This window comes from Pongo abelii, chromosome 18, assembly GCF_028885655.2.
Source record: "Pongo abelii isolate AG06213 chromosome 18, NHGRI_mPonAbe1-v2.0_pri, whole genome shotgun sequence".
NCBI classification, from domain to species: Eukaryota; Metazoa; Chordata; class Mammalia; order Primates; family Hominidae; genus Pongo; species Pongo abelii.
In genome coordinates this window covers 34,041,143-34,064,012 of record NC_072003.2, presented here as the reverse complement: position 1 = coordinate 34,064,012, position 22,870 = coordinate 34,041,143, and the positions used below count along the sequence as shown (strand labels likewise).

General features: G+C 42.2%; 1 protein-coding gene across 1 annotated transcript in view; it reads right to left on the bottom strand.

Annotated features, from left to right (window-relative positions):
* The window catches only part of LOC112131899 (ubiquitin carboxyl-terminal hydrolase 31-like), a 60,427-nt gene extending 38,031 nt beyond the window's left edge, over window positions 1-22,396 (bottom strand). The window contains 7 exon segments of the mRNA XM_054533815.2: window positions 2,232-2,367; window positions 2,997-3,089; window positions 3,183-3,271; window positions 4,827-4,964; window positions 21,743-21,849; window positions 21,852-21,904; window positions 21,906-22,396. Of these exon segments, the coding sequence (XP_054389790.1) occupies window positions 2,232-2,367; window positions 2,997-3,089; window positions 3,183-3,271; window positions 4,827-4,964; window positions 21,743-21,849; window positions 21,852-21,904; window positions 21,906-22,381 (1,092 nt within the window). The 5' untranslated portion in view covers window positions 22,382-22,396.
* Window positions 22,397-22,870: the final 474 nt, after the last annotated feature.

The following is a 22,870-nucleotide window of genomic DNA, read 5'->3' as shown; positions in this document are numbered from 1 at the left end:
AGGACAGAGTCCACATCTGACACTGAGGCTTTCTCCCATATCATTTAATTTTCTATTTTTCAAGCCTAAACCATGGATATTTGTATTGAAAAAAAAATCAATTCAAATGTCCAAAAATACTAACTAATTAAACGTAGTATAGCCTTACGGGAATTATAAAGCTACTAAAAAGAATAAACTATATATATTTGCACTAACATGCAAAAATCTAAGTAAATACAAAGCAAGGTAAAAATAATATGTGTAAATGATTCTACTTATATAAAATAATGCATATATGCATGGAAAAAATCTAAATGAATACTATATAACATAGAATTAAAGTTAGTAACCCTTAGCATTAAGATACCTAGTATGAGATACTTCCTCTTTCTGTTATATTTCAAGAAATGGTTATTTTACAATAAAACAGAAAAACAGGACAGGCATGGCGGCTCAAGCCTGTAATCCCAGCACTTTGGGAGGCCAAGACAGAAGGACTGCTGAGGCCAGGAGTTCAAGACCAGCCTGGGCAACATGCCAAAACCTTGTCTCTATGAAAAATACAAAAATCAGCTGGGTGTGGTGGCATGTGCCTACAGTCCCCACTACTTGGGAAGCTGAGGTGGGAGGACTGCTTGAGCCCACAAGGTTGAGGCTGCAGTGAGCCATGATTGCACCAATGCACTCCAGCCCGGGCAACAGAGTGAGACCCTGTCTCAAACAATCCATACATACATACATACAAACAAACAAACAAAATAGAAAAACAAAAGATGGAGAGGAGAACACGGGAGACATTTAAAGACTTCATTATATGCTCAGCCGTGCTGTCTAGTGAAAAAGCACTGGATTGGGCATGCAGGTTCCAGTTCGGCCTCTCACCAACCAGCCCTGCAAACCTGAACAAGTCCCATGGCTTTTCTGAGCCTCTTTCAAATAAGGGAGCTGGACCGGACCCCTGAGGTCCCCTCTACCAGCACTAACATTCTGCGAATCTACCAGGTAAAAGGGGTTGGTGGTATATTCTACAAATAGTCCAGCAAAAATGTTCCTGGCACATTTTCCTTCTAATGAATTTAATGACCATGTTGTTTTTCTGCCGGTGAACACGCAAGTAAAATTCACTTTCTTCAGCAAACTGAGGTCAACAGCAAACTTGTAATTATTTCACCAATTTAAACCACATGCAAAAGGAGCCAGACAGTGCTGGAAGCTCTAAAGATGCAACCAGATTTGCCCTGGACACCACCGAAGCCTTGCTCCCTCCCTTTCTGCCTTTCCCTCATCCTGAAGGGAAGAAAGAGCCAACGGGCTTTTCAGAGTAGGAAAGAATATGAACATTTTACCAACATGCCAGTACTTGGCCTGCAAAAATATGAGATATTTGCCATATTAGGGCAACACTGCTGGCTGTGTTTGTTTTACTGTGGTAACTTCCCAAATGACGCCACATGAGGCCGAAGTACAAAACACCTTTATTAGTCCAGGGATTACACTTCTGGATAGTAGCTTCCAGAAGCTACTATCTAGGGAAAGCAATTTAGCTACTGAGTCATCTTTCCTTAATAAATCTTAAATAAGGAATGTTTTTCCAAATAAAATAATAATAGTAAATTGAGTAAAAGCTATCTGCAAAAACATGTCAAGTCCAAACAGGTCAAAAGTATTTTTGGTAAATTTCAACATAACTGCTTATCAAACATTTACCCCAAAAGGGATGCGGCATGGGCACAACTTCCCTTTCTCTTCTCTAAACAAGGTAAGAGACTCTGGTCCAGCCGTAATGAGAAAACAAAACGTATTAAGCATCTATTACATACAGAACACGGTACTAGCAAGATATCCACTCTTATCACCACAATGGGAAGGGGTTTTCTAGTGTCACTCCTTAAGTTTTCAAAGCCTCTTTGAGTATCAAACACTGTGAGGACGCTCCAGTGCCCACATACACATCCACAGGAATGATTTAAGAAGGGTTAAGTAATTATACCTTATGAACAAGGCTACAAGAAGGTCTTGGTGTAAAGTCACAGCTTCTTTTAAAATTACATACACAATTAAATGAAACATGAAAAGTTTCTCTATACATTTTAGTCTTTGGGGTCTTGATTTTTTTCCCTCAACTCTAAATGCAACTGGTTTTAAATCTCTATCCAACCATACTTGGCAAAGAACTATAAAAAATTCTAAGAGAACAGAAAGCAATACTTTTGTGGCTCATGTGTAACTGGTCTTAGCAGACTTATTACCTGATCAGTGGGGATCTTTGTTTCCATAGACACTGCTTCCTGAAGTCTGGCAACAGTCCCAGACAGAGGTACGGCCACACCAATCCTCATGCAGTGAGAACATTTGCCTTGATACACTACAGTGACATAGAGAGGCCTGTACAGATCAAAGTCAGATCTTCTCATTAGTCACTTATTTCAACTAAAATATAGACGATGCAAAATAAACCTGAGATGAAATCAACAAAAAACTAAAGCTAACCCACACTGTTACTCGGAAGCCCAAATGGAAAAATTTCACTTGGCTCTAAGCAGAACTATCAATCATCGAGATCTTTGGAAAAGGCAATCTTCATAAAATGAACATTCTATGAAGCAAACAAAAATATATCTACACTTGATTCTGTGCTTTGTATTTTCTTTAGAACAGCATAACTCCTGGAAATGTTGAGAAATTGTTCAAAATAAAGCAACTAAGAAACAAGAAATGTAAAGTAAGGTCTCTAGAGAATCCTGAAGTCACTCAGCAGCCCTGCCCATCCCCCGATACTATGTGTGGATGACAAACCGGGCCAGACTACACAGCCCCTGCTTGCCTCACGTGCCTGCTCACCCTGCAAACTCAGGAGGGCATTTATTCTTGTAAGGTTGTAGCAATGACTGTATTCAATCCCATTATTAATCCCATTACCTGTCTAAATAAGTAAGAAAACCTAATAGGAGCCTACAGAGGAAAAGGGATACCGTAAGAAAATACAGTCTTCATTTTACTAAATCCATTCTTACCTTGTGTGGGGTAGAGGAATTGGCAAAGAAATGCAAAGGAAAGGATCAAAAGTGTTGCTCTGTTTCTGACAATGAGGACACGTCAAAGAAGATCTTCAAAACAAAAAGGTAAGATGCTTGATATTAAAATCACCCAGAACGATGTCAGGTAAACAAAATAAGTGGAAACATCTGATTTTCTCATACCTATATTGGGCTTGAAAGAGTTCTTGTACAAAAGTGCTACAGACAGGAAAAGATGGTCCCTCAGGCATCATATCAGTCTCTGACGGTGGCTAAAAAAAAAGAAAGTACAATTTCACAGACTAGAAAGACCAATTCTTGGTTGAAGATGAAGCTAGAGAATCACAAATGACCTTGACTTCCTTTACAAGCTATGCATCAAGTGCAGATACTTCAGTGACGGGCACCTGCTAAAGGAGCCAGAACACAGCAGGTAGGATGTAGGTCGCGTGGACTCATCCCCTCACACAGACTCTGCCAGCGATCGTCTCTGCACAGCACTCAGCCGGGCAGCTCCCCTTCCCCAGGATGCTCCAGTTTCCCTCCAATTCTCAAAGCCCCCATCCCAATCTCCTCTAAGAAGTAATCCCCAACCACTTTAAAAGTACTAATCCTGGCCGGGCACAGTGGCTCATGCCTGTAATCCCAACACTTTGAGAGGCCGGGGTGGGTGGATCACTTGAGGTCGGGAGTTCGAGACCAGCCTGACCAACATGGAGAAACCCCATCTCCACTAAAAATACAAAATTAGCCGGCTGTGGTGGCACATGTCTGTAATCCCAGCTACTCAGGAGGCTGAGGTAGGAGAATCACTTGAACCCAGGAAGCAGAGGTTGTGGTGAGCCGAGATTGCGCCATTGCACTCCAGCCTGGGCAACAAGAGCAAAAGTCCGTCTCAAAAAAAAAAAGTACTAATGCTTCCCATGCCTAAATTCCCTAGTACCTATTAGTTGTGCTGTGTATGTTGGTGCCTAATCACACTCTACTTCATGTTGTATTTAACTTTTCATGTCCCTCCACCTAACAATTAGTTACTGAGCACCTGCTACCACATGCAGAGAGCACTGTACAGAACATTAGGATACAAAGATAATAAGACCCAGTGCCTGACCTTGAGGATGTCTCAATTTGGTGGGAGAGTCAGCCACACGCATATAGTCATATGACAGAATAGAGTGTTCAGGCACAAAAGGACCTTGAATCAGAATAATTTAACAACTTACCAAACTTAGAAATTTAAAATTTGAAGTATACAGCAGAATTATCAAAAACTTTAAAAGCTGCCCAAGGGAAGCAACTCTTTAGTCTAAATTTTTTCCATTATATAAGTCATTTTATCCATATTTGTAAGACTACATGTATAAAATTAAGAATTAATTGCTATGTTTCTCAATAAGAATATTCTGGGGCTCCTATGGTCAAATCCAATCCCAACAGCAGAGAAAATCCATATGTTTCCTTTATGATTGTGTATTCATTCCAGTGAACTACAGAGTATGTGTCTTACTAGAATAGAAAGCAAACATATTCTGCTTTAAAAACAGTTTAGTGAAATGGAATCACTTTTTTTAATCTGAAGCTCATCATACATGCAAATGTTTCCCCTCTCATTAGACTATAAATTCCTTGGGGACAACAGCTCTTGTATCTTACACTGCCAGCACAGTAGTAAACAAAATGAAATGTCCTTTAAGTAGCCACTGAATCTTATACTCACCCAGAGCTTAGTCAATTTCATTGTATTAACGCAATGCAACAAGTCCTCAGTAGAAAAATCTACACACTCTCATGACTAGCTGACTGCCCTAGGGCAGCATGCGTCCTTACCTTCAGAGGAGGCTGGCCACTCTGCTTCACTGAATGGTTGAGGTCTTCATGAACTCGGTCCAAAAGCCACAGCAGAAACTCCTGGGCATCATGCTGGGAATTTCCCCGGTACTGCAGTGCATTCTTTGACACAATAGTCTATGCAGGTAAATAAATCAGCATGAACAGCTGTGAGTTCCTGGCTTTAAAGAAAAACTATTTATTCATAATCCCAAAAGGGATGCAAGATCTCAAGGGTGTTAGAGAGTACTTCCCAGAAGGAGTGAAAAGTAAAAACAGATGCCAGTGTAAAAACCTCACCCCTAGAAACACGTACCAGAACCCTTAAAATACACTTACTCCAGCAATTCTACTTTTAGGAGTGTATCTAAAGAAATCATCAGAACAGCCTGTCAAGACTTCTAAGAAAATATTAATCAGGGTTTATAAAAGCAAATAATTGGTAATAACTTGGACATCTTAAAAAAGAGAATTGGTTAAGAGTAGGAGGAGCTGAAACAGTAAAGACAGTTAAATTATGATACAACTACATGACATCCTTAAGAAATACTATATTAAGTGAAAAAAAGTTATAAATAAGTAGTGTGAAATGTGAATGTATTCTTGTAAAAATCGTTTAGGGGGGTGTACACATATACATACAAAGAAAAAGTTCTAAAATAACACATACCTACATATTAAGTATTACCTCTGGGTGATAGAATAACAGGTGCTTTTTTTCCTTCTCACTTTTCATATTTTCTACAATGAATACATGTTACATAACAAAGCAGTTAAAAGTTTTGTTTCAAACTTTACAAGATTGATTTACATTGCTTTTGCTAAAATGCTAAACTTTTATTAGGTAAGATACATAACAGCTTCAAGATTCATCACTCATCAACAAAGATTTAATAAGTGTCTAAGATACTAACAGCCTAGTGAGGGGGACAGGGAGAAAGTCCACGCTTACAGTGTAGTTAATGGGATGGTGGTGATGGATGCCAAGTTTCTCATAGTCAGAGAGGGAAGTTACAGATAAGCAAGGAGGGAAGGCAATGAATCAGCTGAAGTTAGTATAAACTCCTATTTAGCTTAACATAGAGATGAACAGATAAATAATTACAGATATTTATATAAATTTGGGTTCACATCCATATATCTGTACACTGAAAGGCGAAGAAGCAGTGACACCCCAGTAACAATGTGCACATCCAGTGCCCATATCTTGGTTTCTAATACCATTTTCCAATATAAAACTAGGGCTCCTTGGAGAAATGGCCGATTCAAGGACATTGGGACAGGGGACATGTCAAAGGGACACAGGAACCAATCTAAAAGAACTCCCAACAGCCAAACCTGGAACAATCTGATCAACAGAATAGACAATATTGGGTTATAACCCAAAGTATAAAAAAGTATTAATTGATATAATTAAATGACTGAATGAATAAATAGGGAGAAGAGACAAATCTTCCTTACAGAGGAATTCCAAATAATTTATATGAATAATCCCCCCTCCAGGAGGTAAAGCTTACCACCCCTACACCTTGAGTGCGGTTTGGGATAGTGACCTACTTCCAAAGACAGGAGAATGGAAAGAGGAGTAGAAAGTAACTTATAGTTACTAACACAGTAACTAACACTGCTTCAGAGAGCTGGGCAAGGTTGACATCATCAGTGGTAAGTCACGTTGCTAGCACGTGCACTTGATATGTGATGAAAAGAACATTTTATCCCTGGTCTTCCTCCCAAAAACCCATGGCCTCAGTCTAATCATAAGGAAAACATCAGACAAAACCCAAACTGAGGGACATTGTGCAAAAAAAAAAAAAAAAAAAAAAAGTGACTGGTGCTTCTCAAAACTATCAAAGTCTTCAAGGATAAGGAAAGTCTGAGAAACAATCACAGACCAGAAGAGACTAAGATGATGTGATGACTAAATGTAATGTGTTATCCCATGGGAGCCTGGAACAGAAAAAAGGCACAAGAGAATAACTGGGGAAACCTGAATAAAGTATCAAATTTAATCAACAGTAATGTACCAGTGTTAGCTTCTTACTTATAACAAATGCACTACAGTGACATAGGATATTAACAAAAAGGAAACTGAGTATGGGCTTCATGGAAACTCTATGCTACCTTTGCCACTTTTCTGTAAATCTAAAACTATCCTAAAAGTTTATTTAAATACGAATATATATATTTACAAACTTTCTATAAATATAAATATGGCAGTTGTGTATATGCATATCATGGGAAAAGAAGAGAGGCTAATTAAGAAGTAAGAGGACGGTGGTGTTAACTAATAGACAAGAAACCCTTCCAGGAGATGTCATTTGAGCTGGGCCTTGAAGATAAAGAGGCAGGGATTCAAGGCTGAGGAAGCAACATGCACAAACACACAAAGGTACAATATGACACCTTCAAGGAAGACCAACAAGGTAGAAATAGGCCTGAAATTCCAGATCTATTAGACAGAATGGGAGGAGATCAAACAGTAAACAGATTAGGCAGAGTAGGAGGATATGAAACAGTAAAGTCAGATGCCAGCTCAGGAAAGATTTTAAAGGCCACTCAAACATGGCACAGGGAGCCATAAATGAAATGGTAAATTAAGATCATGGGCTCTGGAGCATACAGCCTGAGTTCAGATCTCTGTTGCCCCACTTCCTATTTGTGAGGCCTGGTACTACCCTCCTCCAAAGTAAAATGGATAATAATGACTCAGTGTGATGAATAGATTTTGAGAATGCATGCCAAACATTTCACTTGTAAATGAGATAAAACCAGCACTCAAATTTTAGCCATATTATATATGGGAGTAAAGACTAATCGGGGGGCCGGGCACAGTGGCTCACACCTGTAATCCCAGCACTTTGGGAGGCCAAGGAGGGTGGATCACGAGGTCAGGAGATCGAGACCATCCTAGTTAACATGGTGAAACCCCGTCTCTACTAAAAATACAAAAAATTAGCCGGGCGTGGTAGTGCCCGCCTGTAGTCCTAGTGACTTGGGAGGCTGAGGCAGGAGAATGGCGTGAACCCGGGAGGCAGAGCTTGCAGTGAGCCAAGATCGTGCCACTGCCCTCCAGCCTGGATGACAGAGCGAGACTCTATCTCAAAATAAATAAATAAATAAACAAAAATTAAAAAGAGAGAAAGCAGGGGAGGCAACTGCACAATGGGAGAGTAGTTGGGAAACAAACTAAAGAGGCAAGAAATAATGACAGTCTAAGCTAAAGCAGTGAGGACAGAATGGGAAGGCAGATTTGGGAGAGATTTAGGAATTTGAGTGGTAGAATCAATAGGATTTGTGACCTAATGAATGTGGAGAGGGAGGAAGGAGGCATTAATGTTACTCAGGTGTCTTACCTAGATGATGAACAACTGGTAGTACCCTGCATCAAGATAGAAAATAAAAAAGGAGGAAGTCCAGGAAAGAGTTCCCAGAATGAGTCCCCACTTTCGAATCCATTGTAGCTAAAGTTCTACGGAAGCTCTGAATGGAAGTTATCTGGTAAACAACTGAAAAATACAGATCTGTGGGCTCACTGGAGGAGTCTGTGCTAAGGACAAAGATTTGGAATTCAACAGATGGGTGGTGGTAGAAACCTCAACTAAGGCTAAGAGTGCCCAGACATCATCTATAAGAGATCGAGCCAGAGGACAGAATGCAGAGGTAACCTATATTTAGGTGGGGGGCTCAAAGAAGCCCAAGAAAAACACCATCAAAGATGTAGTGAGAAAATCAGGAGAATGGTGTCTAATAGTCAAATGAAGAGAGCTTCATGAAGAAAAGGGTGATCAACAGTGTGAAATGTTGAAGAATGATAAAGGAGGCCAGAGAACGAAAAACTGTCTACTATATTCCAGTTAAGACAACGATAACAGAGGTGAAAAGAAGGAACAGATTTGCGATTTGCATCACAATCTGATGATCAGTTTGATGTGAATCAACAAGAAAATATTCATTTATAGATCTTGAGACTCAGATTCAGGAGGAAAAAAACAAAGGGATATCACAGAGAATATGGAGGTGTCACTGACACAACTTACTGAATAAAAGGAGCAAGGGAGAAGGATCCTGATAGCAACAAAGTTTCAAATACCTGGAAGGGACCACTGGATGCCATCTCAGAAACAGGTACACAAGGAGGAACAGGCGTGATGGGAAGTCTTCACCACGGTACAAAACCTCCCCACTAAATCACCAAATCCAAGTGCTTTTTCCTCAGTCTTCATGTCTATCTCCCTTTAGCATTATATATATGTAAACGGCCCAGGCATGGTGGCTCACGCCTGTAATCCCAGCACTTTGGGAGGCTGAGACAGGTGGATCACCTGAGGTCAAGAGTTCAAAATCAGCCTGACCAACATGGTGAAACTCCGTCTCTACTAACACAAAATTAGTCGGGCGTGGTGGCACATGCCTGTAATCCCAGCTACTTGGGAGGCTGAGGCAGGAGAAATGCTTGAACTCGGGAGGCGGAGGTTGCAGTGAGCTGAGAACGCACCATTGCACTCCAGCTTAGGCGAGAAGAGTGAAACTCCATCTCAATAAAAAGAAAAATAATTTAAAAAAAAAATCTTATTCCATCTTGAAATGGTTTGGCTTATGGCCTTATGTTCCCCTCATTTAGAAGAATCAAAACCAAAGGCATTAGTATGTATAATGGAAGAATGTGAGCTACAGAAGAGAAGATTTCCTAATTTTAAAAAAATGAATAGCCAGGTGCGGTGGCTCACACCTGTAATCCCAGCACTTTGGGAGGCTGAGGTGGGCAGATCACCTGAGGTCGGGAGTTCAAGACCAGCCTGACCAACACAGAGAAATCCCATCTCTACTAAAAATACAAAATTAGCCGGGCGTGGTGGTACATGGCTGTAGTCCCAGCTACTCGAGAGGCTGAGGCAGGAGAATTGCTTGAACCCGGGAGGCGGAAGTTGCGGTGAGCCGAGATCACGCCATTGCACTCCAGCCTGGGCAATAAGAGTGAAACTCCGTCCCCCCAAAAAAAGGAATTGATAAAAAACATCATTAGCACTAATGAAACCTTGGTTGACTCGGGATGTAAGACAAACATGTAGGTGTCACTATACTGATGGATCGAAAGAGGAAAGCAGATGACACCAAGGTCTCCCATTTCTGACTTAAGTAGGTAATGAACCAGGAACAGAGGAAGAGATTAGGGGACCACAGTTTTGAACAAGCTACATTTGAGGTATCAACATGATCTCAAGTGAGGTTAAATCTGGTGCTCAGGAAAGAGATTTGAGCTGGAAATTTGAATCAGAGCAGCACACGCCTATCGCCTATCACATGAGACAGAACCCAGGGAACATCTGGTAAGAGGAAGCAGCCGGGACAGAATCTTGAACACTGGAAAAGGTCACAGAAAAGCTGCCTGTGAAGAAGCAAAGAGGTGGCAGCCAGGAGAGAGAGAGTGGCATCATACAAGTAAGGACAGACAAACCTCCATGGAGGCGGAAGCAACAATGAAAACTACCGCAGAAAAGGCAAGTCAGGCAGGCTGTGAGGCAGATCCTCTAGAATAGCAAATTAAGAGGCTGCTTGCTCATGTAATCTCAATGAAGCAGAATAGTTATCAGAGAGGGTTAAAAGAAACAAGGCAAGGGTTTGAATGACTGCCAGAGATCATTCTTCATCACCAAGGAGCTCAATTATAAAAGGATGGAGGAAAGATGCTGTGACCATCTGGAGGGGACCTTCAGGAGCAGAGGGACCCACAGGCTAAGGGAAGGAGCTAACAGAAAGGAGATATCTGAATAAAGATGATTCTTCAGGCTGGGTACAGTGGCTCAAACCTGTAATCCCAGCACTTTGGGAGGCTGAGGTGGGTGGATGACCTGAGGTCAGGAGTTCAACATCAGCCTCGCCAACATGGTGAAACCCCATCTCTACTAAAAATACAGAAGTTAGCCAGGCGTGGTGGTGGGCACCTGTAATCTCAACTACTTAGGCGACTGAGGCAGGAGAGTTGCTTGAACCTGGGAGGTGGAGATTGCAGTGAGCTAAGATCGCATCACTGCACTCCAGCCTGGGCAATGGAGCAAGACCCTTACTCAAAAAAAAAAAAAAAAAAATGGTGATTCTTTGGTAAGGGGAAAAGGAGAGATTGATTTAAAAGAGGCTGCAGAGGAACTGGCCTTAAACAGAAGGTAGGTAGGAGAGATGGAAGAGAAGGAGGTAAAGATAGTCCTGGATGCAGATAAACTAGAGATAGGAAGGCAGGGAACCTGGTTTTTTGAGTTTATTTTGTAAAGAAAGTAGAGGACAACTGCCAAGAGGAGCTCTTAGTTGTAACAGGGGTAATGACAATCTCATAGCATAGAGTTGGGCCACACAAACTGTCAGAAGTACAGCAAGCTTCTGTTCTGAATCCTCTCTCTTAATTGACTCCCAATGGGGAAAAAATAGAAAAAAAAAAAGTTTCAGCATAGACATTCCTAACAAATTAACTGAAATCAAACTCTTCCTTACATTTCAAAGCAGATATTTTATACACAGCATCCATTCAGATTTCAGGGTGGAGACTACATTCAATTATCAAGACTGCATTAAATTTATTTACACTTCTGTCCACTATCACTTCAACTCATCCACACTTATCCACCAACTGCTGTGTTCTAACGCAGAGTGCCAAGGCTGCTCAACAACATGTTTGTTGGGCATGACCAAACAGGTAACAGAACGTCCACAATCCTCGTAACTAGGGAAAAAACCATTCTGGGTCAACCCCACCCTAAATCACTATATCAGACCCTAAAGGAAATTTAAGGAAAAGAAAATCTCAATACACAAACACAAAAGGTCCTCTTTCTGCCTCTTTTTACCCCTCACAATGGTAACTTATTCCCACTGCAGATACCCAGGGGACTACTTATCTTACCTCTTCCCCAGACAAAACAAAACACAGAAGAATCTAATGGCCAATCCTTTAGTATGTATCACAGAAAAAAGAAAAGCAGTAGGAGTCAAGAATCCTAAGCTCAAGCTCCGGCTCTGCCACAAACCACTGGTTATCAGAGGCAACTCACTGAACCTGTGATTCAAATCCTGGTTCATCAAATGAGCAGATGAGTCCCCTGCATCCCAAATCTTCACCCAAGCCCTTCCCCAAGAGTCCCGGCAAGTGATCTGGTATACGTTTTTGGTCACATCTGATGTTGCTTTGATTTGCCTTTTACGATTTTTTTTCATAATTAAACCTTAGTTTATTTGATGTCCTAAATTAATCTTTCTGTATGTTTGCAGTTTTGAAAAAGTTGATTATCAATGTCCTCTGTAAATAGAAGCATTGCTACAATCTGAGAAATTATTTATGTCATTTCTATAGAAAACAGAATGTGGGCCACGTGTGTTGGCTTATGCTTGTAATCTCAGCACATTGGGAGGCCAAGGCAGGAGGATGGCTTGAGCCCAGTTCTAGACCAACCTGGGCAACATATTGAGACCCCGTCTCTATTTAAAATAAATAAAAAGAAAATAGAAAAGAAAAGAAAAAATAAAACACGCACCTTCTTAAAATTAATCTTACATATTTGTGTCTATTTTACAGAATTTGGGTATAGTGTTTCTGTTTGGAAAAAAAAATTAAACTGAGTCTCTTGGTCTCCTGGCTTAAATCCTATACATCCTACTATAAACAAGTTTGACCCTTGCTCCTATTTTCCCCTCAGTTGGGATGATCCTTAGCATATAGTTACTAAATAATAAAGTAAAAGGCAAAACACTTACCGGGTTTTCAAGTTTCACAAAATTTCTCCTTACCCTTCAAAGAGAGAATGTTTTTATTTTTTTCCCTTAAAGAAAAAAAAAAAAAGAGTTGGAAACATGGGTCAGAAAAGAAAAGAGCCATAAAATGAGACATGAGGGTCTTTCTTCCTGTAGAGCCCTAGTAAAGAGGTCGAAGCATCCCAGGCTCCAGGGAAAAGATACTGACTGGTCCAAGACATCCTTCACCTAACTCCAGGAAGAAGAAGAAAAAGCAACGGTCGGTCACTGGTGACTTCCACCCATGGGAAATGGATGTGGCAATACTGGTCTGACATGAATGATCGGGAGTTGGACTTCTCTTTTGGGAAGAAGGGTAGCTTGCAAGACTCATCAAACCCAATCATTGCCCACTTTCTTTGATTCTATGCCAGAAGAAACACAAAATTTGTTTCCAGTGATCATGGACAAAAACAAAAACAAACAAAAACAGAAGAACTCAGGAGGACAATAGTATTTACATTTTTAGAAAAAGAAATAGATGAAATGCAAACAGCTGGGTGGTATCTAAAAGTGAAATCTGGTTTATGGGCTGCTGCTGGAAATAAAATAATAAGTGCTTGTCTTGAGAAGTTTCATCTTTTGAATTTTACTTTCAGGACGCCTACTAAGTTGATGAAGAATAATTAGCTAAAACATAAGGGATAAAATTTGTACAAATAGATGAACACTGTAAAAACAGATACAACTCATGAAAAAATGGTAATATAGTGTCCATATGACATACTATGGACACAGGTAGGTGTCCTATGACATACTAGGACACAGAATAAATAGGGCCTTCTGTGCCCTTCATCTATTCTTCCTCCTTATCTTCTCCTCTGAGGGGAGAGGAGACAAATAAGACTGAGAGGCCCCTAATATTTGCTGGCTGGGGCAACAGCCCCTTGAAAGGGACCCTAAGGCCTCTAGGCTTTCACATGTACTTCCCCTAGGGCTGGAATGCCCTCCACCACACCCTTCAAACCACTCTCCCTCCTCAGAAAGATAAGCAGGGGACCCTGGTGGGAGAGGAGAGAGAAATGAGGCACAGGGAAAGGGGGCTTCCATCCAGGATGGAAAGACAACCTGATGAGGACAGGAGCAAATGCCACACACATTCCTTGGACTCTGTTCACATTTGGCCACAGAGAAAAGCATGTTATTCCTGGTACAGGTTGAGTATCCCTTATCCAAAATGCTCAGAACCATAGGTATTTCAGAGTTCATATTTTTTTCAGATTTCTGATTATTTGTATTATACTTACCAGCTGAGTATCCCAAATTTGAAAATTCAAAATCCAAAATGCTCCAATGAGCATTTCTTTTGAGCATCATGTAAGTACTCAGAAAGTTTCAAATTTTGGAGCATTTCAGATTTCAGATTGTCAGATTTAGGATGGTCAACCTGTACAGAGCTCCTGATCCTTCCACGCACAAGGGCCAAGCATAGGATAACTCAAGTATAGGTGTTCATCATATCCAAGTTCTCAGGATCCAAACTCAGGAACCAAACAGATTTGCATAGCAAAGAATATCTGCACTGCTGTAAGATTAGTGTCAGCTTTTAAGCAAATTCATATGTACCACAAAGACCTAGTGGCAAAGACTCATTGCTGAATAACGACTAGTAAAGTATGCATTCCTCACCTAAAAGAAAAGGCTATAATAAAGGGGTTGAGTAACGGTTACTGCATTTCAAGAAATTATAACTGACTCATGAAACCACAAAACTAAGGGTTGAAATATGGTCAAGAGCCAGGAAAAAAGGGAGAAACAGTGAAAGGAATATCCTATAAGTGGATTCAGCCAGACAAACAAGGAGCAAAAGTTGTCCCAACTGATTATACAAGTAGCAAGAGAAGACCTCCAAGTAAGTACTTACACAATGGTAAAAACTTTCTGCTAGAAATGCAGTAGAAAAAGAAAGACTGGATTATGAATACCAGAGTTCAAGTTCTCATTCTACTACTTTTGATTTTTCCTTTTCTTATTTTTGTTGTTGTTGTTGTTGTTGAGATGGAGTCTCTCTCTGTTGTTGTTGTTGTTGTTGAGATGGAGTCTCTCTCTGCCCAGGCTGGAGCGCAGTAGTGCAATCTCAGCTCACTGCAACCTCCGCCTCCCGGGTTCAAGCAATTCTCCTGCCTCAGCCTCCAAGTAGCTGGGACTACAGGTGCACACCACCACGTCCCGCTAATTTTTGTATTTTTAGTAGAGATGGGGTTTCACCATGTTGGCCAGGCTGGTCTCGAACTCCTGACTTCAAGTGATCCTCCCATTTCAGCCTCTCAAAGTGCTGGGATTACAGGTGTCAGTCTCTGCGCCCAAACTTTCTACCATTTTTTACTTAATGTGCTTCTCTGAGCCTCAGTCATCTTTTCTGAAAAATGGGAATGGTGATAGTAATGCTTTTCTAAAAGGATTACTGTAAGGCTTTAATGAGATCATAAAAGCATTTTGTAAAGTCTAAAACTCTGTACAGATGCTATTATGTTAGTTTTGAAAAATAGAATAAAAAAAGAAAAGAATCACTCTATGATACTACACAATCCTTAAAAATGCCAAAGAGAAAGAAAACGAGAAAATATCTAAAGCATTAGTTCTCTATCCTGGCTGCACATTAGAATTACCTGGGGAAAGTTAAAAATAAAAACCATGTCCTGGCAGCAGCCCACTGCTAATTTTTTTTTCAAGTGTGACTTATTTTTAATGACTATTTCTAATGTGAAGCCAAGTCTGAGAACAAACACAGCCACATTGGAAAAGCTCCGGAGTTTCACTTCCAAAAGCACCAAAACTTATGGGAGGCTCCTTTGTCATAAGCGCATTATATGACTTCTTACATTACGTTTTATTCATATCTCCAGGATATACCATCTCACATGCATCACTAGACAGTGAACAGGAAAAATGTCTTACTCAGTATTACTTCCCCAATACCTAGCAAATACAATGCTTGGTGCAAAGGGTAACAATAACAGTTAATACTTATTGAGCGCTTATACTGTATCAGGTATTACGCTTATTGCTTATAGATGTTATTTTCTATAAAATTCACCCTTAGTGGCTGGGTGCAGTGGCTCATGCCTGTAATCCCAGCTACTCTAGAGGCTGAGGCAGGAGGATCGCTTGAACCCAGGAGGCGGAGGTTGCAGTCAACTGAGATCGCATCACTGCACTCCAGCCTGGGCGACACTGCAAGGCTCTGTCTCAAAAAAATAATAAAATAAAATAAATAAATTCACCCTTAGGAAATTCCCTATGCTGTATTCTTATTTATGGATGAAAAAACTTAGCCTCAGAGAAACAAAGTAATTTTTCAAAGTTATCACTCTTCTTTTTTTCTTTTTTTTTTTTTTGAGACAGTCTCACTTTGTCCCCCAGGCTGGAGTGCAATGGCACAATCTCAGCTCACTGCGACCTCCGCCTCCCGAGTTCAAGCGATTCTCCTGCCTCAGCCTTCCAAGTAGCGGGGATTACAGGCGCATATCACCATGCCCAGCTAATTTTTGTATTTTTTGTAGAGACGGGTTTTACCATGTTGGCCAGGCTGGTCTCAAACTCCTGACCTCAAGTGAGCCGCCTGCCTCAGCCTCCCACAGTGCTAGGATTACAGGCATGAGCCACCATGCCCGGCCAGTTACCACTATTCTTCAACCTCAGCTGATTAAAAAAGCCTTAAAATATTTTTGCCCATAATCCTTCTTCAACAAAGTACCTTACAATGATTTGTCCCCATATAGGACTCAGCATCATACAGGGCTCAGGTTCTTCATTCTAAATGTCAATTCTCAGTTAGACATAAAGCACGACTGAACTACAGCTGCACCAACCCTGAGGCTTCAGGGAATTTATCTGCTCTTAAATAAATCCTTGTTAAGCAGTTTTTGTTTTGTTGCAATTTGTATTTCTTCCTATGACTGAAATATGGCCCAGAAACAAAAATGCCGTTTATCTAATTGGCATGTTATTTGAGAAATAAGGAGGAATGCAGACAATGTAGAATGATCAAGTTGCAGCATGTGAAGAACTATGTCCTGCCCAAGTGTCCCAGGATGCTAGAGAAAGCAAACACACCAGAGACAAAGATCTGGCTTCAGGGAACTCCATCCATCTCTCATCAGTAATGTAAAGGGGGTGTTCTTCACCTTAAATGCTCAAGCTGCTCTTCTGGTGGAGATTAATTCCACCAATAGTTCATCCTTCCCCGCACAACTTAAGTGGCCAAGACTTGCTGACTCCAAGTTTAGAGTCAGCTCAGGTCACCAAAATGTATTTAACTACCCAGTCAACTAACTCAAGTAACTCAAAAGTATCTTCTTTTTGGACTCTTTCTCATTTTTTCCAACACAATCTACCATTCAAAACTATAGTAAAACAAACCCTTTTTTTAAGGAGGAAGGGGGGAAATTTTGACTTACAATCAACACAAAAAAGCAAACGTCCAGTCCCAATGCAAGTTGGTCATCATACAGGAAGAATGATAATCTGAAAGAGTTAAAGTTAAAACTGAAAAGCCACCTAAATATCTAATAAATTATTATATATTCCTGTCATGAAACATTACAAATGGTTGAGGGTTTGAAAAGCATCAAGTTGTACACTTTAAATATACACAATTTTTATGTGTCAATGATATCTCAGGCTGTTTAAAAACAAGAGACAGACACCTATGGAGCTTTAAAACAAAGTTTTCCATTTATAGTAACTCTAAACTCAAAGCCCAAACCAACCTCTGGATCTTAACCACTGGGGAAAGAGACAGCAGCCAGCATCAAAGGAAAATTAGAGAGAGAAAAAGAATGTATCCCTACAGCTACATCCAGTGGCCTTTTCAGGCCATCCTGGCTTGCCAGGTGGTGGGAGATGAATGCTTAACCCTAGGAAGAGAAAAAAAGAATGGCAGTGGCAGCTTTCTGAGCAAGTAAAAGAAGGTAGAGGAGGAACATACAGACTTACAAACTCAGCACAATGACCCTGCCCACAGCACAAGAGCCAATCAATGTTCTTCACTGAGTGGTGCTCCTCTCCGAAGTGGAAGTAAAGTGACCTATACATCCCAGGAGGCAGAATAAGGTGGGAAAGGCAAGAACTAGAGGAAAAATGAGATAAGGCCTTGAACTACCCCTAAGCCAAAGATGCATATATTTCTTCTATAAACACACACAGATTATATATACACACACAAGAGGCAAAATCCTCTTGATTTGAATATATTGACATTTTATTACAACAGACCTAAAATGTTTTTGACTGAAGCCGATTTTATAAGGGGATCCAAAATATTCTGGAAATAACCTTGCGTTGACTCATTATTCTGCTATTGCATTTTTATAACTGCAACATCACTTAGTAGTAACTAAGGGAGACTATTCATAAGCAGATCCAGCAAGTTTCACTATAAATTATGCATTCACATCTCCATAAACCCAGAGTACTCCCAGTAAATTTTAACTGCCTGAGACGCTTGCAAGTCACAGACCTGCTGTGGCACTCTACACAGCCAACCCTATGGATACTTGACAGGCAAGCCAGGCTGACTCTCAGGCCTCCAATCAATCACAGCCTCCGCTCATTCTTTCAATCCTGGACACAAGAATCAGATCTCCTAAAAACCAGCACAGACACCTCCAGCTCATCCTGGCTCCAGTCTTCTCCTAGCAAAGTACAATTTAGAACCTTCCCAGCCTAGGCCTGGCCTGGCCCAATCTTTACCAATTCTAGTCAGTTCAGGCCTTGGTCATCTGCCTGTCTTATGTGGATGCTAAATGGATGAGTGTGTGAATATACAGACAGTAAACAAAGAGAAGAGTGAGAAATCAAAATAGGGCAATTCCCTAGTATCAAAATGTTACTATCACATAGTAACTTCAAAGAGTAGATCAAGCTGTTCTCCCTCACTACTAACCAAAGAAATGCAAATTAAAACAATGAAATGCTATTTTCTACTTAGCAACTTAAAGATTTCTTTTTTAATTACAACAGTGGGGTACCACACATTCTTAACAATGCTAGTGGTAAAATCCTTCTGTAAATAAGGTAATAATATGATTTAAGAGCCTTTGAAATAGGTAACTACTGAAAGGAATTTCGTTTTATATGGCCTCAAGAAATAATCAAAAGTGAAAGATTTATGTACAAAATACATTCATTACAACCAGAAGCCATCTACATGCCCAAAAATAGGTTATAGTACCTTCATATAATGATCTGAAAAGTTTTTATGATGAAAATTACTCATAAGACAATACGAAATAAAGATCACAAGATGAAAATCTGGATATATGGTTTGATATCAATTACGTTATACACACACAGGGGAGGGGAAGGCAAGTAAGTCAATTTTATTATTTCAACTTGCATATATTTTCCATGTTTCCTACAAAACTTTAGATACTACTCTTACAGAAATAGATGTTATCTAATATCAAATTTTAGCAAAAGAACCCAGACACAAAAGAATATATACTTATTGCAAACCAAAACCACAATGAGATACCACTTCACGCCTACTCAAATGGCTATAATGAAAAAGACAGACATTAACAAGTGTTGATGAGGATATGGAAAAACTGGAACCCTCACACAGCGCTCGTGGGAATAAAATGGTATAGCAACATTGGAAAAGTGCCTGACAGCTCCTCAAACAATTAAACACAGTTACCATATGACCCAGCAATTCCATCTCTAAAATATACCCGAGGAACAAAAACACATCTCCACATAAAAATCTGTATGTGAATGTTCACAGCAGCATTATTTATAATAGCCAAAGTAGAAACTACTCAAATGTCCATCAGCAGATGAATAAACAAAATGTGAAATATTCATATAATAGAATATTTTGCAGCTACAAAAAGGAATGTAGTATGATATATACTACAAGATGATTAATCTTGAAAATATCATGCTAAGTGAAAGAAGCCAGATGCAAAAGGCCGCATATATGATTCCTTTTATCTGAAATGTCCAGACTAGATAGAGACACAATGTAGCTTAGCGTTCATGTAGGGCTGGAATATTCCAGGGAAATAGGGAGCGACTGCTAATGAGTATGGGGTTTTTTGGGGGGTAATTAAAAATGTTCTAAAATTGATTGTGATAATGTTTGCACAACTCCAAGAATATAATCAAACTGTACACTAAATAGATGAATTAAATCGCAGGTTAACTGTATCTCAATAAAGCTGTTTTTAAAACAATATATACTTATTTCACTCATAATCAAGTCCAACAACAGACAAAACTAATCGATGGTGTTAGAAGACAGTCTATGTTTAATCAATGGTGTTAGAAGACAGTCTAATGGATGGTGTTAGAAGACAGTCTAACATTCCAGAAAGGGTACCTTCTGGAGGGTTAGAGATGTCCTATTTCTTGATCTGGGTTACAAATTATCACTTTAGGATAACACATCAAGCTGTACACTAACGACATATATATTTTTCTGTATGTATGCCATACTTTGTTCAAAAAGTTGACATTAGGCTGGGCGCGGCAGCTCACGCCTGTAATCCTCGGACTCTGGGAGGCTGAGGTGGATGGATCACCTGACGTCAGGAGTTCGAGACCAGCCTGGCCAACAGGGTGAAACCCTGTCTCTACTAAAAATACAAAAATTAGCCAGGCGTGGTGGTGCACGCCTGTAATTCCAGCTACTCATAAGGCTGAAGCAGGAGAATCACTTGAACCTGGGAGGTGGAGGTTGCAGTGAGCCGAGATCATGCCACTGCACACCAGCCTGGACAACAAAACAAGGCTGCATCTTAAATAAATAAATAAATAAATAAATAAATAAATAAATAAATAAAATAAAATAAATAAATAAATAAAATAAAATAAAATAAAAAATTAAAAAGTTGACATTAAAATGGAAAAACACCGCAACCTCCACCTCCCAGGTTCAAGCAATTCTCCTGCCTCAGCCTCCTGAGTAGCCAGGATAACAGGCATCAACCACCACGCCCGTCTAATTTTGTATTTTTAGCAGAGATGGGGTTTCTCCATGTTGGTCAGGCTGGTCTCGAACTCCCGACTTCAGGTGATCCACCTGCCTTGGCCTCCCAAAGTGCTAGGATTACAGGCATGAGCCACTGCGCCCCGCCCGATTCCATGCTGTTTAATACCATATTCATGTCCCACCTAAAAGTATCCCTTACACAATCTCACGTCATGTTCCCCTTCTGCTTAGAGTAACAGCCCAATTTCTTCGTGCATCCTAAATGGTCCCATACCATCCGGTCCCAGTCCACCACTCGGCTCTCAAATCTCACCCTCTCACTACACTTGCAGCCCCACCAGCAGACAGCAAAGGAGGGCTTGGCCAAGGGCCATACATACCCCCAGGGATGTATAGCTCACCCCTGTAATCTCGGCACTTTGGGAGGCCAAAGAGGGGAGGGTGGCTCGAGGACAAGAGTTCAAGACCAGCCTGGGCAACAAAGCAAGACCCTGTCTCTAAAAATAAAATAAAAATAAAAAATAGCCTGTCAGCACATCAATCACATCAGCAGGTTTTTTTTCTTCAAACCACTATCTGATATTACCTCGTTAACTTCTTCAAGTCTTTAATAACAAAAATAATAGCAGCAAATACACATGATATTGAAGTATTTTACTTATCAGGTTGAACCCTATAAAAGTGCCAATCTGTAAATAAAAAACGGTGAAATATGGGTAATTCCACAGTGTTCGACCTAATATATCAACTTGTTTGCAGCTCACAACCACCTTATAAAGTAGGTCCCAGATGAAGAAACTGTAAGCACAGAGAGGCTGCTTAACTTACCCGAGGTCACATTGCTAGTAAGTGGCAGAATCAGGATTTGAACCCATGCTCAACACTCCCACCCCACAAAAATGCAAGTTCCATGAAGGCGGACAGTCTTGTTCATTGCAATGTCACTCCCATTGCCTATTATCACAGAATATGGGCACGTATGTAGTAAGCTCTCAATAAATACATGTTGAGTGAGTGAGTGAGTGAATAAACGAATGAATGAATGAATCTCCTTACAATCACTGGTCGATTGCCCAGACCACTCAGAGCAACCAATGCAGAAGCCTGCCAGGCCAAGAGGAACCGAGGGAAGGAAGACCTGGGCGGGCAGGTGCCCCACGGGCTCCGGGTGCAGTCGGGGCGCAGCGGCGCGCGGGCTCACCTTGAAGTCGCGGCTGTGCTGCGAGATGTACTCCAGGGTCCAGAGGGCCCGCACCAGGTGCGCCAGCTGCTCAGTGACCTCGCCCTGGCCCTGCACGCTGCGGCCGTAGGCTGCTCGGGGTCAGGCGAGGGCTCGGGCCGCCCCGCCCGGTACTGGCCCAGCCAGGTACTCGGCGAAGAGCTCGGTGTTGCTGAGGCACTGCAGCGTGGCGTTCATGAAGCACGTGTTGCCGTGGTTGCGGAGCCCCGCCACGCCGGGCACCGGCTCGGCGGCGCGGGAGAGGCGGGCGGCGGCGGGAGAGGCGGGCGGCGGCGGGAGAGGCGGGCGGCGTGGGCGCGGCGCCCGGCCGGGCGGGAAGCAGCTGCGGAGGCGGCCGCGGTCCGGGGCGGCGCCCTCAGAGCTAAACTGCGAGAGCGTGGACAGCGTCTTGAGAAGGAGGCTCATAAAGCTGCCCACTGAGCGTGCAGAAGAGGGCTAGGAGGGCGAAGAGGGCGCGGCCGGCCCGGACGCCCGGGAGCCCCCCGCGCCGCCGCCGCCAGCGCGGCCGCTCGGAAACAGCCGCTTGCTGAAGGAGCGCTTCTCCTTCCCGCTCGCCGCCGCCGCCGGCGGCCCGGACACGGGCGCCGTTACCTTGGACATGGCGGCGGCCTCAGACACTCATCACCGCGCCCGCCCGCCTGGCCCGCGGCGCCGCCGCCGCCGCCGCCGCCGCCGCCGCCGCCGCCGCATCCCGCAGCGCCGCGCCTCACCAGGCCCGGGTGCTCCACGCCCCACACACCTCAAAGCGCAGCCCCACACACCTCAAAGCGCAGCCGCGCCAGCGAGCGAGCGGCGGCCGGCGGGGCCAGCGGGCGCGCGCGCGGTCCGCCCAGCTGGGCCGCTCACGTGACGCGCCTCCCGGCAGCGCCCGCCCCGTGCTGAAGCCGCCTCAGCCGCCATGTTCACTGTGGGACGATAGCTGCCTCTCCAGCCGGACGCGATGCCTGGAGGCTGCGGGCGCGGTCCTGCTGCGTGAAGCCCGAGGTAGGCCATGTCTAGTGTGGGCGCGGTCCCGGCTTGGAGGAAAAGGCTGGGCTCCCGGTGGATGGTGGATCCCTGGGGTGGGTCTCTGTCTTTGCTGATCAGATG